Source organism: Mastacembelus armatus, chromosome 6 (assembly GCF_900324485.2).
Source record: "Mastacembelus armatus chromosome 6, fMasArm1.2, whole genome shotgun sequence".
Classification (NCBI taxonomy): domain Eukaryota; kingdom Metazoa; phylum Chordata; class Actinopteri; order Synbranchiformes; family Mastacembelidae; genus Mastacembelus; species Mastacembelus armatus.
The window spans coordinates 6252907-6267112 of NC_046638.1; the positions used below are offsets into that span (position 1 = coordinate 6252907).

The window sequence follows — 14206 nt, forward strand, 5'->3', positions numbered from 1 at the left end:
GTGAGAGGGATAAATTGCGCTTCAGCAGTGATTGGTGTGTGTGAAAGTGTGTTTATCAGAAAATGTGCGTTCCTGACTTGTGAACATACGATTAGCAGATGACCGCTTTGGGTCAGGTGACACACACATACAAATGTGCTTGCATACACACACACACATACACACACAATCCTCTTGCCCGAACATGTGGTGTAATCAGCAGCCTTATCAGGGGAACTGTGGGGCTGTAACAGGCTCATTAACTTCTCCCTGAGCCTTTTTTAGAGAGGGAATTGGCCAAGACGAGTGGGCCACACTTCTCTCTACCCCCTCTCAATACAGTCTATTCTTGACTCTTTTCACAGGAAATGATTCAGCACATGCATACATGTTTGTGTGAAGCTCCTCTTTACCTGAAATCTCCTCCTCCCTCTTGTTTTTGTGCTTATTCGCTCATTAGTGGACTTTGGGTGCCACCCATCCTAGCTTAGTTTAGAGCAGCCGCTGGCAGAGTAGGGCAGCAGGGATTAAGTATTAAAGAGCCTCAGCTGCTCTGGGGCTTCTGTAGCTCAGCGTTCGGCCACTGAGGCCTGATAATGGTGTTTGTTTAGCCATTAGTCAGGCCCTGCTTAGCAGCTTTCTCCCCTCTGGCTGCAGCAACGCTGATAGATGATGGATGAAGATTGTAAGGGTCAGCGGATGAAAGGATGAGTGTCGTGGCGTGTTTTTTTTTTTTTTTTTGAAAACATCGAGAATATTTGGTTTGACCCAGAAGAGAAGTTGTGGAGGGTTGTCCTAGCGAATGTGTAATTTCATTAATATATATGAGAGATGGAGAATGTTAGAAGGCTCTTGTGTTATGAGATGAGGTTTTGTGTTGAGGCATACATACATTTTATTAGACTCTACCCTTTCTGTGATTAGTTCTCATCATCCAACTAATTAAAAAGTAGCCCAGTCTATTTCCTTCTGCATGACCAGCGGAAAATACGCCTTCTAGCTGGAAGCTGTTTAATTTTATGAGGTATTTTTTGCAGCTCATTTAGCAATTACCTTTTAAGCTCCAAATGTGACCTTTTCTCCATATGCTGAGGTGAGCTGACTAATCTTTGGGCCATTACCTGATTGCTGTTAGTAATTACTAAAAGCTGGAATCTTTCTGGGCCTCAGTCAGTGTTTATAGACACACCATCAGGATGCTCCATCACAATTCACACATTTTGACTCATCCTGACAAGTGACAGGCACCTGCCAGCTTGTACAAAGAAGCTATTGAGAGACAGTCAGCACTGTGTGTGCGATTGCCCTCCCTCTGTTCCTGTCTCTCTGTCGCTCGATCATCTCCCATCTCTCCTGCCTTCTTTCCAGAGGTTATTCCCTTTGCTTATTCAGCTCACAAGTCTGGAGAGAACCAGAGAGATTTACTCTCTTACGGCTTGTACTATATAACAACATTTGTTGAGGATCTGCTTCTTTCCAAGAATTATATTAGAAATTTGATAACAATCACAAATCTGGGTGCTAATTCTGGCTCCATCCAAAGTAAATAACACATCTAGCAACACCTGTAGCTAAGGCTCTTTAAGTAACATGTTGTATCTTGTTTGTTTAAGGCATGTACAGTAGGGTTATCTAATTTGGCACTTTGAATGGAGACTATAACCTGATTTCAGTTATTTTTCTGGCAGCTTATGCTACAGCCAAGTACAGCCCAGCCAGAAGTACAGATGGGTAATAAAATTTAAACTGGATAAGAAAATTAACTTTGTTTTTCATTTACAGTTCTGAAATAATTATGCAAGAAAGATAAATTTGAGAGGACTTGGTAACAGTATATTTTTACATTTGACACAAGCTCTGCTTGAAGTGTTAAATTAGATTAAACATATCTTGATTCCGCCTTTGTATTTTGTGCTCGTACATAAAATTGATATCACTCTTCTTATCTCGCTCTTAGAAAGAAAGCAAATACACATATTTCCCAAAATGTTGACCTATTTCTTTAAGACCAAAGCTCCTTTAAAACACACTGTTTACATCTCCTTGTCCACTGTTAAGGTGAATTCCTATAAGAGAGCAGGCATGCAATCAGTCACCATAAGATCAGTATTCCCCTTGAAACCAAATGAAAGCTGGGTACTGAGACTAAACCACATTACAAGATACCTTCATGGCTCATTGATGTTTATGCTGGTGAAGTGAAATCATTATAACCAATAAGGTGTGTAATGGATTCCTTCCCAGCAGTCAGTCTGCCTGCCTGACTTCTTAATTGTAGGTGCATGTGTGTTGGAATGCGAGTGTGTTCTGTATGTAAGTGGAGGATGACTGTATGCTGGGGGCAAGGAGTTGCCTCAGGGTGGCGTACAGCTTACAGAAGCTTCCTTCCAGCCAGAGGAAGCAGGGATTTAAATCTCAGCACCCAGCATGTCGAGGAGTCCATGAGCAAGACATTGAATCACTGCTTGTTCTTAAAAAGGTGCTTGAACTCTTAACAAGGCCAGTGAAATTTCCTCACAAAGAAATAAGAAGTGTCGGAATTCCTGGAATGATAAATATATACAGTGGGTACGGAAAGTATTCAGACCCCTTTAAATTTTTCACTCTTTGTGTCATTGCAGCCATTTGCCTAAATCAAAAAAGTTCATTTTATTTCTCATTAATGTACACTCAGCACCCCATCTTGACAGAAAAATACAGAAATGTAGAAATTTTTGCAAATTTATTAAAAAAGAAAAACTGAAATATCACATGGTCATAAGTATTCAGACCCTTTGCAGTGACACTCATATTTAACTCACATGCTGTCCATTTCTTCTGATCCTCCTTGAGATGGTTCTGCTCCTTCATTGGAGTCCAGCTGTGTTTAATTAAACTGATTGGACTTGATTAGGAAAGGCACACACCTGTCTATATAAGACCTTACAGCTCACAGTGCATGTCAGAGCAAATGAGAATCATGAGCTCGAAGGAACTGCCCAAGGAGCTCAGAGACAGAATTGTGGCAAGGCACAGATCTGGCCAAGGTTACAAAAGAATTTCTGCAGCACTCAAGGTTCCTAAGAGCACAGTGGCCTCCATAATCCTCAAATGGAAAAAGTTTGAGACGACCAGAACTCTTCCTAGACCTGGCCGTCCAGCCAAACTGAGCAATCATGGGAGAAGAGCCTTGGTGAGAGAGGTAAAGAAGAACCCAAAGATCACTGTGGCTGAGCTCCAGAGATGCAGTAGGGGGATGGAAGAAAGTTCCACAAAGTCAACTATCACTGCAGCCCTCCACCAGTCGGGGCTTTATGGCAGAGTGGCCCGACGGAAGCCTCTCCTCAGTGCAAGACACATGAAAGCCCGCATAGAGTTTGCCAAAAAACACATGAAGGACTCCCAGACTATGAGAAATAAGATTCTCTGGTCTGATGAGACAAAGATTGAACTTTTTGGTGTTAATTCTAAGCGGTATGTGTGGAGAAAACCAGGCACTGCTCATCACCTGCCCAATACAATCCCTACAGTGAAACATGGTGGTGGGATCATCATGTTGTGGGGGTGTTTTTCAGCTGCAGGGACAGGACGACTGGTTGCAATTGAAGGAAAGATGAATGTGGCCAAGTACAGAGATATCCTGGAAGAAAACCTCTTCCAGAGTGCTCAGGACCTCAGACTGGGCCGAAGGTTCACCTTTCAACAGGACAATGACCCTAAGCACACAGCTAAAATAACAAAGGAGTGGCTTCGGAACAACTCTGTGACCCTTCTTGACTGGCCCAGCCAGAGCCCTGACCTAAACCCAATTGAGCATCTCTGGAGAGACCTGAAAATGGCTGTCCACCAACGTTCACCATCCAGCCTGACAGAACTGGAGAGGATCTGCAAGGAAGAATGGCAGAGGATCCCCAAATCCAGGTGTGAAAAACTTGTTCCATCATTCTCAAGAAGACTCATGGCTGTACTAGCTCAAAAGGGTGCTTCTACTCAATACTGAGCACAGGGTCTGAATACTTATGACCATGTGATATTTCAGTTTTTCTTTTTTAATAAATTTGCAAAAATTTCTACGTTTCTGTTTTTTCCTGTCAAGATGGGGTGCTGAGTGTACATTAATGAGAAATAAAATGAACTTTTTTGATTTTGGCAAATGGCTGCAATGACACAAAGAGTGAAAAATTTAAAGGGGTCTGAATACTTTCCGTACCCACTGTAGGTCAGTAAGTTGATGGATGGAAAGTTTTTTGGAGAGCATATGGGATTTTGAGGGATTTGTTGAGCGTTTCTCTATAATAAACCTTGAGATTATTTTTTATTATGATTTGTTGCTATATGAATAAATTGAATTGAACTGATCAATCAATAGTTTGAGTCACTGATCCATCAAAAAAATAGAATTTCTACTTCTTAAATGTGAAATTTTATTGTAAAGTGAGTAAGTGAGAACTCAGACAAAACCTCATTTTGGTTTCTGGAAACTTGTAGTGGGCACTTATTTATAGACTAATGCATCTGTACTTGTAGCAGCGTCTTTCATACGCATTTAAAGTGTTGGATCTCAGCATATTTGTGAGTGAGTCAAACTAATAAGTTTGTGTACGGATGCCTGCCCCTACAACTGTTGCAGCGACATTGGAGGAGCCATTGGCTCCTGAAAGTAGCACTTCTCTGGCAGGCCAGGACATTTAATCAGGTTCCCCGCATCCGCCAGCTGTGTCCACACTGCAAACAGCCACTCTGTCCTGCTGGAGAGCTGCAACATCCAGCTGGGGGTGGGGAAGGCCAGTTAGCACTGGGAGATTAGCCCACGCTGCTGTTGCAGAGAGAGAGAGAGAGAGAGCGAGAGAGAGCGAGAGCGAGAGCGAGAGCGAGAGCGAGAGCGAGAGCGAGAGCGAGAGCGAGAGCGAGAGAGAGAGAGAGATAGATAGATGTTGGCAGATGAGGAAGGTATGAAGCAGAAAAGTCTAGTTTTGAGTGTGTTTGCGTGGCTCTGCACATATGCTTTATGTTTGCTCTGCTCAAGTACTTTGTGTGTGTGTGTGTGTGTTTGTGGTTTTGTGCTCTCACTGCTCAAGTGTCCAGCTGGCAGTGGAGAGATAGCAGGAGACTTGAAAATGGTGACGGAGCGGTAAACAGACACACAAACAGCCTATCAGTCCTAATGAGGAAACGTGCTGTGCCTAAAAGGATGGGTTGTGTGTGCGCTGGTTGCACTCGCACCCTCTGACTTGTGGCCATACGTCACTATAGACTAACACACACAAGAGGATAGACGCATGTAGCCATACAGGTGTGAGAATTGGGACACACACTGTCTTATAGGAGAGCGATTCACACAGTCCTTGGGTCATGGGCCAACTTTAAAGGTGTTAGCATTTTTAGGCCAGAGCCACTGGATTCTACTGAAATGGAGCAGGCCCATCAATCCCCCACCTGTGCCTGGTGCCCTAAATACAATGGCTGGGCTGGCTGCTTTGGTGAGCATGGTTCTCCCAGTCAGTCAAATTGAAATGAATGAACTGCCAACCCTGATGGCAAGGTAATTGCTCATATGAAAACTGGACTGCTGTCATCACACATGCCTCCCATTGCAACTTGTAAAACAGTTTCACTGTAACGATGAGACGATTTAAAAAAAAAAAAAAAAGAAAAAAAAAAAGGAAGCTGTCCAGAGAAAGAGTTCTTCAACCTCCCCCACTTCTCTAACTATGCTGCTTGTTCTATCCTTCCTTCAGGAAAATTAAAGACAGGGATCAAGCCCTTGTTTCTGGCTTCTTGTATGGCTCCTAACCCATGTTGTTATGTTGCCTTGTATAGAATTATCAGGCCTTTTCAGCACCCTACACACTGCAAGAAGCATAGGAAGATTTACTTTAGAGCATTAACCCCTATCTCCCTTCTTCTCCCCCCACTCCACCCAGCCTTGAGGCCTCTGGGGACATATGAGTAATTTAATGAGTTCACTTTTATCAGTGTTGAGCACTGAATATGTCTTCAAAGTGAAGAAACCCCCACATCAGTGTCATTCCCTGGCATCTGTCAAAGTCAGCTCTCCGATAAAGAAAGTGCTGAATATGGAGGATCACAGTATGGGGTGATATTCTATTATGTTTTTGGAATAGGGTGTCTGTTTTTTTTTTTTTTTTTTTTTAATTTATTTATGATATCAGATTTTTTCTGTATCTGTTTTAATGAGTGAGTGAGAAGCCGTTATGTCGGTTCAAAACTTGCTGTGTCAGCAGTTGCAGAAGTGTTTGTGGGTGTGATCTAATCATAACGCAAACACATTTCACAACCTTCTCATCTTCCCCTCTCATTTTCCTGATCTTTTGCGACCTCGCAGGCACGATCTCACACTTCCTCTTGGCAGGTGTTGTCCTAGAAAATTGGGAGTATTGTGTGGCAAGAGGATAGGCTGAGGACAAGCGGACTGCCGTGCTGGTTTTAACTGCCCCTGTGTCAAAGAAACACGGCATGGCAGTTTGAAAAGAAGAGTGTCTCTGTGTGGTCAGAGTGGGATTACCTTGTCAGCACTTCACGCTGTGCCATTGCACGTATTGGTGCAGGGATATGAGTGGCTAAGCCTACGAATCTGTGTGTGTGTGTGTGTGTGTGTGTGTTTGTGTGCGCACCTGCCATTTTTTCAATTATTGTTCATTTTCTTCTGCTGAGAGATGTTTTTTTTCTATCCAGACATGTCCTAACTTGTGGAGGGTGGGTGAAGGAGATGGTGCTGTAGTTGTCAACAAAAGGAGTGTGTGCATGTGTGTTATTAGCTGCAAGCCAACAAAGAGACACACCTTCATGTGCTACTTTCAAGTCTCTGCATGTAGTTTCTCAACAGTTTTTCTCGTGGTGTTTATTTTCCCTCCAAGCAAAGACATAATGAATCCTTGGATCATAACTATTCAGTTTGTTCATTTTTTTTCTAAGCTAAGCCCGCTATCACATCAACACTGATAACACCACAGTGTTCTGCCCTGATTTTCATATCTTCAGTTTAGTTGCTGGTTTAAGCTATTGCGTTCTATTGAGTAGCTTAAAACTAGGCCTGCATGTGTACTGTTTGAGTCTGGACTAAAAATGATATTTTTGAATGCCGCATGTGCACTTTCATGATATTTTATCATTAGCATAATCCAAGGCCTCAACTGATATGAAATGTTCCATATGTGAGTAGGTTTTATTGACAAAATCGTCAACCAGGAGTAGAATTTTCAACCTGTGTTTCCTGCTGTCAGAAAAAATTAGTCAAAGACAAAACATCAATAGCATCAGTAGTGGAAAAAATCTAAAACCTGGAACTGTGCATAAATGTGAATATATCTGGCAACGATGTGTTATCAAAAACATAGAAAGTGTGCTTTGACATTGAGGTAGATACTCATCTATACTACATGAGAAAAAAATCAACCTATAGAATGGCAATAGCTCAACTGCAGTCTATGTGAATGAACTACATTGTTATGCCAAGATATGCAAATTACAAAAAGGGAGAAAAATGGTTTCCAGTAAAGTGAAAACCCAGATGATGATGATGATGATGATGATGATGATGATGATGATGACATGAGGACCAGTAATTTTGCACTGAATGACTGTTCATGTTTCTTGGTACCTAAGAGAACATTTTGAATATGAGAAAGTGCTTTTAAATGCCGTGCATGTACTACTTAATCTGTACAAGTGGTTCTACCATGAAGCTCAATGTCTCAATGTCACGACAGTGAGATATAGTATATTAGAACATAAGAACAAAATCTGGGAAACTGAATCCAATGCACAAATAATTGATAAAAGTCTATGCAGTTTAATATCTCACTGTGCAGCACCTCATGTGTTTGCAAGTTATAACTGAGTTATCACATCATTATTGTTTCTGCCGTTTTCATTGTCTATTAATAAGCTTTTAACAAGGAAGTAACATACTGTGTAACGCAGCTGAGCTGACAGTAGAGCTGTCAGTCCCCAGTGAGGGAAGCTGCACTGTTAAAAGCTACAGCTTCTGTCAGTGGCAATAATGATTCAGGATTCTGTTCAGTTAAAGATTTGATTCTAAACCTCTCCAGGAAAAAGCTATTTTTCTTGTTACTGTAACTATAAATTGAAAACCTATGCCACACCATGAGATTTTTTTCATCTGAGGTCAGTTCACTGCTGACAATCAAATGGTTTGATGTCAGCAGTTGTGTCAGTCACCAGATCACATTTTTTTAGATATGCCAACCTCATTAGCACATGATGCATTTTGTTATTATTTATCCCAAACCATTGGAGGCTTCATTAGCTGCAGGCTGATGCAGCACACAGGCTCTAAATTTAGCAGCTTTTTATTTATTCAGAATGGCCACGTGGTGGATGGTATACCCAGTTGCCATGTTTGCTCACAGCAGCTTAGAGCTATGTCGAGAAAAGAGAGGTGGGCTGGTCTGGGGAGAAATGGGCCTCATTCCACCTGTGTCACCCCCACTAGACATATGCCTCTCTTCAGCTCTTTGAAGCCTCTTTAATTCCAGCGTTCAGGATTAAACCCATGAAAAAAGGATGAAAAGTGATAGAGCGACAGAAGGAGACATCCTAAGAGAGAACAGACTCCTTTGAAATATGTTAAGAATTTCGCTTACACTGACCCACAATGCAGCATCTGAGGGAAATTTGTATGACACTTTTTTTCTGATCGGGGGTTGGCTATAGGATTTGCATGAATAGACGCTTTGAAGTCATGGATGTAAGTGGAACTGGAGTTTTGTGAAACCTAAATGAGCACTCCAGGACAATTGTCCGTGTGTTGTACATTACAGCCTGAGAAAGTTGCTTTGTCGAACATGTTTGATTGGAAGTCAGTGGAATCAAGTAATTTTCTGTCACAGAAACCAATGACATAATCCACCTTTTGTGGAGTCTCTGTGCGGTCTGTATCATGGCCCAGTGAACCATTTTAGTGAACTACACACAGTGGAAGTACACTCAGAAAGGAAGTCAGGCATCACTTATTGTCCATATTTACAATCACACTAAATATTTAGACAGCATGATGTTTTTTGTTGTGTACAAAACCAGAAAAATAACTCTGCTGCATTAAGCAAATAGCAGCTGTTTAATTTCAGAGATTTTTATTGATGCCTGTAGGTTTAATTTATACAGTATGTACAGGAGTGGTTGGTGGAGTTCCAAAACACAGCTGTTCCAGTCAGACGTCTCCTCAAATAGAAAATAAAATGCACATTAAAGGTGATGTGGCCTGTGAAACTACCTGAACCTGTAGGATAAAGAAGAGAATTTATAAAACAGGTTTAATTAATGATGGTGGTGTAAAAGCAATACATAAGATACAGGTCAGTGCCATTGACACGTCAACGCTCACACCTTTAATGCACTTTGAAGGTGTAAAATAACAAGTCCCAAAATGATGTGTCAGTTATCACAAGCAGTGCATTCAAGTGTTCAATTTATTCTGGCTTAAATTGATTTTCTGAGGTTGTTCCTTTCAGCAGAAGACCATCTGCATTCCAGCTCTATCATCATAGTTTTTGCCAAAAGGCAGGCCTGTCCTAAGTATGACCTGAAGCTTACTTGTACAAAGAAAAACTTACAACATGCGAGTCCGACTGGCTCACAGAGCTGCATTTTATTGATTTTTTTTTTTTTGGCAAATTTTCTGTCTGCATGTGTGTGAACAATTTGACATTTTCTTCCCTGTTTGTCAGAACATATCGTCTGTGCTTTCCTTATCCTGTCACCATTTAGAGAAAATACACTTGCAAATTGTGTAGTTTTTGTGATGCTTCCTTTAAAAGTCAAGCACAAACAGTTGTTGTCTCTTAAAAGGTAACAAATTCTTCTCATCTCTAAGAGCTGAAATTATTTCACATGATGTTCCTTTTATTTTGTCCACCCCTCCAGTGTGCATGTAGACCCAAATTTTCTTTAGTGTAGTGTACACCACTTAATTAAATTTTGAAAAAACACCTGAACGTCTGTCCTGAATAAGCACAGGCAGGGATTTTATTGCACCATTTCAGTTTTAATGGAAAATATTTAAGACTCTGAATTGAAAAGGGCACAATACATTTATGCAGTAAAATGGGTTGGGAGGGCAGAAGGACTGAGGCAGTAAATGGGAAGAAAAATAAAATCATCAAATGAAGTAGTGGGCACTTAAATGCAAATAAGAGTTGTCAGTGAAATTAACAGGGCCCCCCCCCCCCCCGGGCAAATGTCTAATCAGTGGTCTCCCCACTTAGCCCAGTGCGGGAAGACAGGTTAACATAATAAAACATAGCTTTGCCAAGTGACTTCCTGGTAGTTTTATCAGGCATTTTCATTTTGATAAATGTGCCTGTGGACTTGACTGGCAAGGTGAAATGAGAAGGAGGACACTATTAAATGTGCAACTTGAAACTGCATGCAAAAATGGATACACATTTGCTGTGTGGGCAATAGCTGCTTCAGAGCCACCTGCAGTTCCATATTTACCACAGCCTGGGCAAACAGCAGTGAGCAAAGACTCCACATTCACACGCTGTTAGCCGGTATGTGATGCTGTTGCTGTTTTACAGGGATATTTTGTGATCATGTTTCCTAAGAGAAAACAGTATATTTCCAGAGCACATTGTGCTTGGATGTGTTGTTGCAAAAAAGTGCAAATGAAGTTGGAATGGATCCAAGGTTTTTAAATAGGCTTTTATTGTGTTATGAGTTCAGATCTAGCTCTTGGTTTTAATCTTGCTTCACCCCCACACACAACAGTTTCATTTTTTCACCACTGATCATTTCTGATATTAAGTCAATTAAAACCAAAATAACACATCCTTTGTAGAACTTGAACAGGCAATTGAGTCATAAACAAACAGCTGAATACTGCATAGTTTTACCCGAATAACCTAAATCTTTAGTTTGACATTAATGGGTTAGTTTATCCAAATTACTAAAAAAAACCAAAAAAAAAAACCACTTAGAACCAAAGCTTATTGACACCAGTCATCTTGTTTGTTTAACCCACAGAAACCTGAAGTGTTAAAAGCAGTTGTCTGTGTCATGGCTCCAGCTTAATATTTAACTTAAAGATATACCCTATATTGTATCATTTCATGTGAATGCAGACAGTAGGCCTGCATGTGCCATATGTCTGAGTGTATCTGTGCTCTTTGTCAAAGTCTTGTGTTGCAGTACATGTTAATGTACATGCATATGTGCATTTAATATCATTATTAATAAAACACACATCCCTTTCTGTTTTCTCCAGAGATGGCAAGCTGGGTCTCCTTCCTCCTCTTCCTCTTCTGCCAGTCAATCTCACAAGCCCAAGAGGTTATTAGCAGCATCCCCATCATTGAGTTCACAACTGAGACCCCCATCAACAATGTGGTCCAGGACCCTCAGACTGGTCGCATCTACCTGGGAGCAGTCAACACCATCTTCCAGCTGGGGCCGTCACTCCGCCTGGAGGCTCGTGCTGAGACGGGCCCCAAAGAGGATGCCCGGACCTGTACGCCTCCTGCTTCAGCCTGTCAGGACACTAAGCTCCTGCCCAATCACAACAAGCTTCTGCTGGTCCACCCATCCAACGGTTCACTCATAGTATGTGGCAGCCGTTACCGAGGCATCTGCTCTCTGCTCAATCTGACCAATGTGGAACAGCAGCTGTATTACAGTGACAGTAAAGGAGAGAGGACTTACGTGGCTAGCATAGAGGACAATGTGAACGTGGTGGGTGTTATGTCCAACTATTCAAAAGATGGACAAACCTTCAGTGTGTTTCTTGTTGGGAAGGGTTATGGAAGCCTGGACAGTACAAAACTCATCAGCACACGAATCCTTGAGGACTTCCGGGACTGGGTTGTGTTTGAAAGCATTATCGAAGCATCTACAGTACAGACAACACCATTTGTTCCCAGATACCTGCATGACTTCCGCCATGCCTTTAAAGAGGATGGGTTTGTTTATTTCCTTTTCTCGCGGACTCTTGATGGTACGGATAACAAAAACCTGACTTATGTCTCTCGTCTTTGCGAAGATGATCACCATTACTATTCCCACACAGAGCTCCAATTAAACTGTGGTCCTAATAACAGATACAACAAAGTACAAGCTGCGTATGTGGCATCTCCGGGAAAAGAGCTTGCCCGGTTCATGACTGAATCAGGTACTTATGGGAAAGTTGTCTCGTGGAGCAAAGTCCTGTTCATAGTGGCAAGTCCAGACGACGATGACAGCGACTCTGCTCTCTGTATGTACTCTCTCAATTCCATCAATGAGCGACTGGTGGATATCATCAGTGCCTGCTACAGTGACTCTGGGAAAATTTCTGGATATCCTGCAGTGGACATCCCCTACTCATATAAAAATGACGAATTCTGCACTTCAAAAATTGCTGTAGGTGTTTCTTTTGTGTCAGGTGGTTGAAGTTTTAAAAAAAGCTTGTTTGAAATGAGTAAGTGTGTGATTTATTTAGAATTCCTTTTGCTGTAATCAATAGTAAAGAGATGTGTCACTGTTTACTTTAATATGGCAGCATCCCTGTCTTTGTTCTGAAGATCCTTTGTCCTGTTCTATCTAAATCTCTATTTACCCTCACACACTTTCCCTCCTTCTGTGTCTCTTTTTATAGTTCCCATCTATTTATTAGGGAATAGTGGTCTGTGGGCCAAATCAGGCCCTCCAGCAAATGTACAAAAATGTGCTAATTACAATAATTAAAGTCAGATCAGTTAAATAAAGAAAATAAGTCTGGAAACAACTGCGTCAACCAGATTACATAGCTTTTAAATAGAACTACCACAATGACAACATGTTTCTAAGGCCTTCATACACGAATATACTGTATATATGAGTAATTTTTTTTACTGAATGAGTGTTAAAATACGCTGCTGTAATGCTGTTATCACACACTTGCTAATGGAAAAATGACCTTCTGGTTAAACCTACGTAATTGCTGACGTCTGCCAAAAAGCAATTTAATAGATCACCTTTAACACTGCTTTGGGATTTACAATAACAATGTTTTTTTTCTGCAATTATTCCCCTTTACAGAAAGATATGTTGGAAAACTTCAAGTGTGGTGCGGACTTTCTCCCTTCCCCTCTAGCCAGCAAACCAAGATTTGCCTTAAAGGCAGATGCAGTATTGACCAAGTTGGGCCTTTTGACCGCTGTGGCTATTGCTGTGGAAAATGATCACACCATTGCCTTTCTGGGCAACAACCAGGGAGAGGTCTTTAAGGTGGACTTTTTATTGTATTTAAAGCCTTTATTTGAGGGAAGAGTGAATGGGGGAATTAAATAGCTCGTGTGTTAGCATTATCTTTTGCTTTTCGTCCAGGTACACCTGACTAGGGAGTCACATGTCTACAGCAAGATTCCTGGTGACACCATGGGCGAGAAGGTCAACAAGAACCTTTTATTTGATCGCAGTCACAGCCACCTCTACATTACCACAGAGAAAAGGGTGTGTATGACAGACCGTCTTTCTAATGCATGTTAATACATTACGTGTCTATATTGGAGCCTTCAGTCTAGGTCACCCGCAGCGATAGATGTACAATTGTTATCATGTAAAACTGCATAGACTTCAAGCCTAATTTACAATGCTTTGGGTACTGGTTATACATGTAAATCTGTATTGATTAAAATAGAAACATATTTCTTTCAGATATCTCTGGGAGCTATGACTGAAAAAAATGCAACTGAAACTCATCATGTGTGAAATGATGTGTATCAGCGGCTTCTACATTAGCTCCTCTCTTTTTCTGAGAATGTCAATGACACAAACTACATTTTTCCACAAAGGCAATGGGGAAGCAGTTGAGAGAAAACTGAATGACATGCGGTTTTGTAGATGACTCTGCGATCTATATATTACATACCCATGAGCATAATGCAAGCAAAATGGCCACGATGTAACTGATGCAAACATGTAATGACTGATGTTTTTGGACTGAAAGGGCAAATACTACTGGGAATTTTACCAGAGAAAATAGTTAAGTATCAAAAGCAGATGTAGTCATTATGGAAAATTGTCCCTCTCAGAATGTTACATTATTAATTACAGCATACTGCATTATAGCCTGATAATAAGATTAAATTGCAATTTAATTTAATTTAATTCTGTCTGTTTAAATCCCTGAAAAACTCCACTGATTCAGAGGTCTGGAATGAGATTCATTCATATTACAGAAGGGTGTATATCCTGCCTACGTTCTCACCTCTGCACACCTGACTAATGTCTGCAAGTAGGCACATTATTG

General features: G+C 41.1%; 1 protein-coding gene across 2 annotated transcripts in view; it reads left to right on the plus strand.

Moving 5' to 3' along the window:
• Positions 1 to 14206, plus strand: part of plxnb2b (plexin b2b) — a 114179-nt gene that overhangs the window by 62026 nt on the left and 37947 nt on the right. For both annotated transcript variants that reach the window (XM_026310768.1, XM_026310769.1), the window contains exons 2-4: positions 11207 to 12336; positions 12994 to 13182; positions 13282 to 13407. In XM_026310768.1, the coding sequence (XP_026166553.1) occupies positions 11209 to 12336; positions 12994 to 13182; positions 13282 to 13407 (1443 nt within the window). In that variant the 5' untranslated portion in view covers positions 11207 to 11208. The remainder of the gene's footprint in view (positions 1 to 11206; positions 12337 to 12993; positions 13183 to 13281; positions 13408 to 14206) is intronic.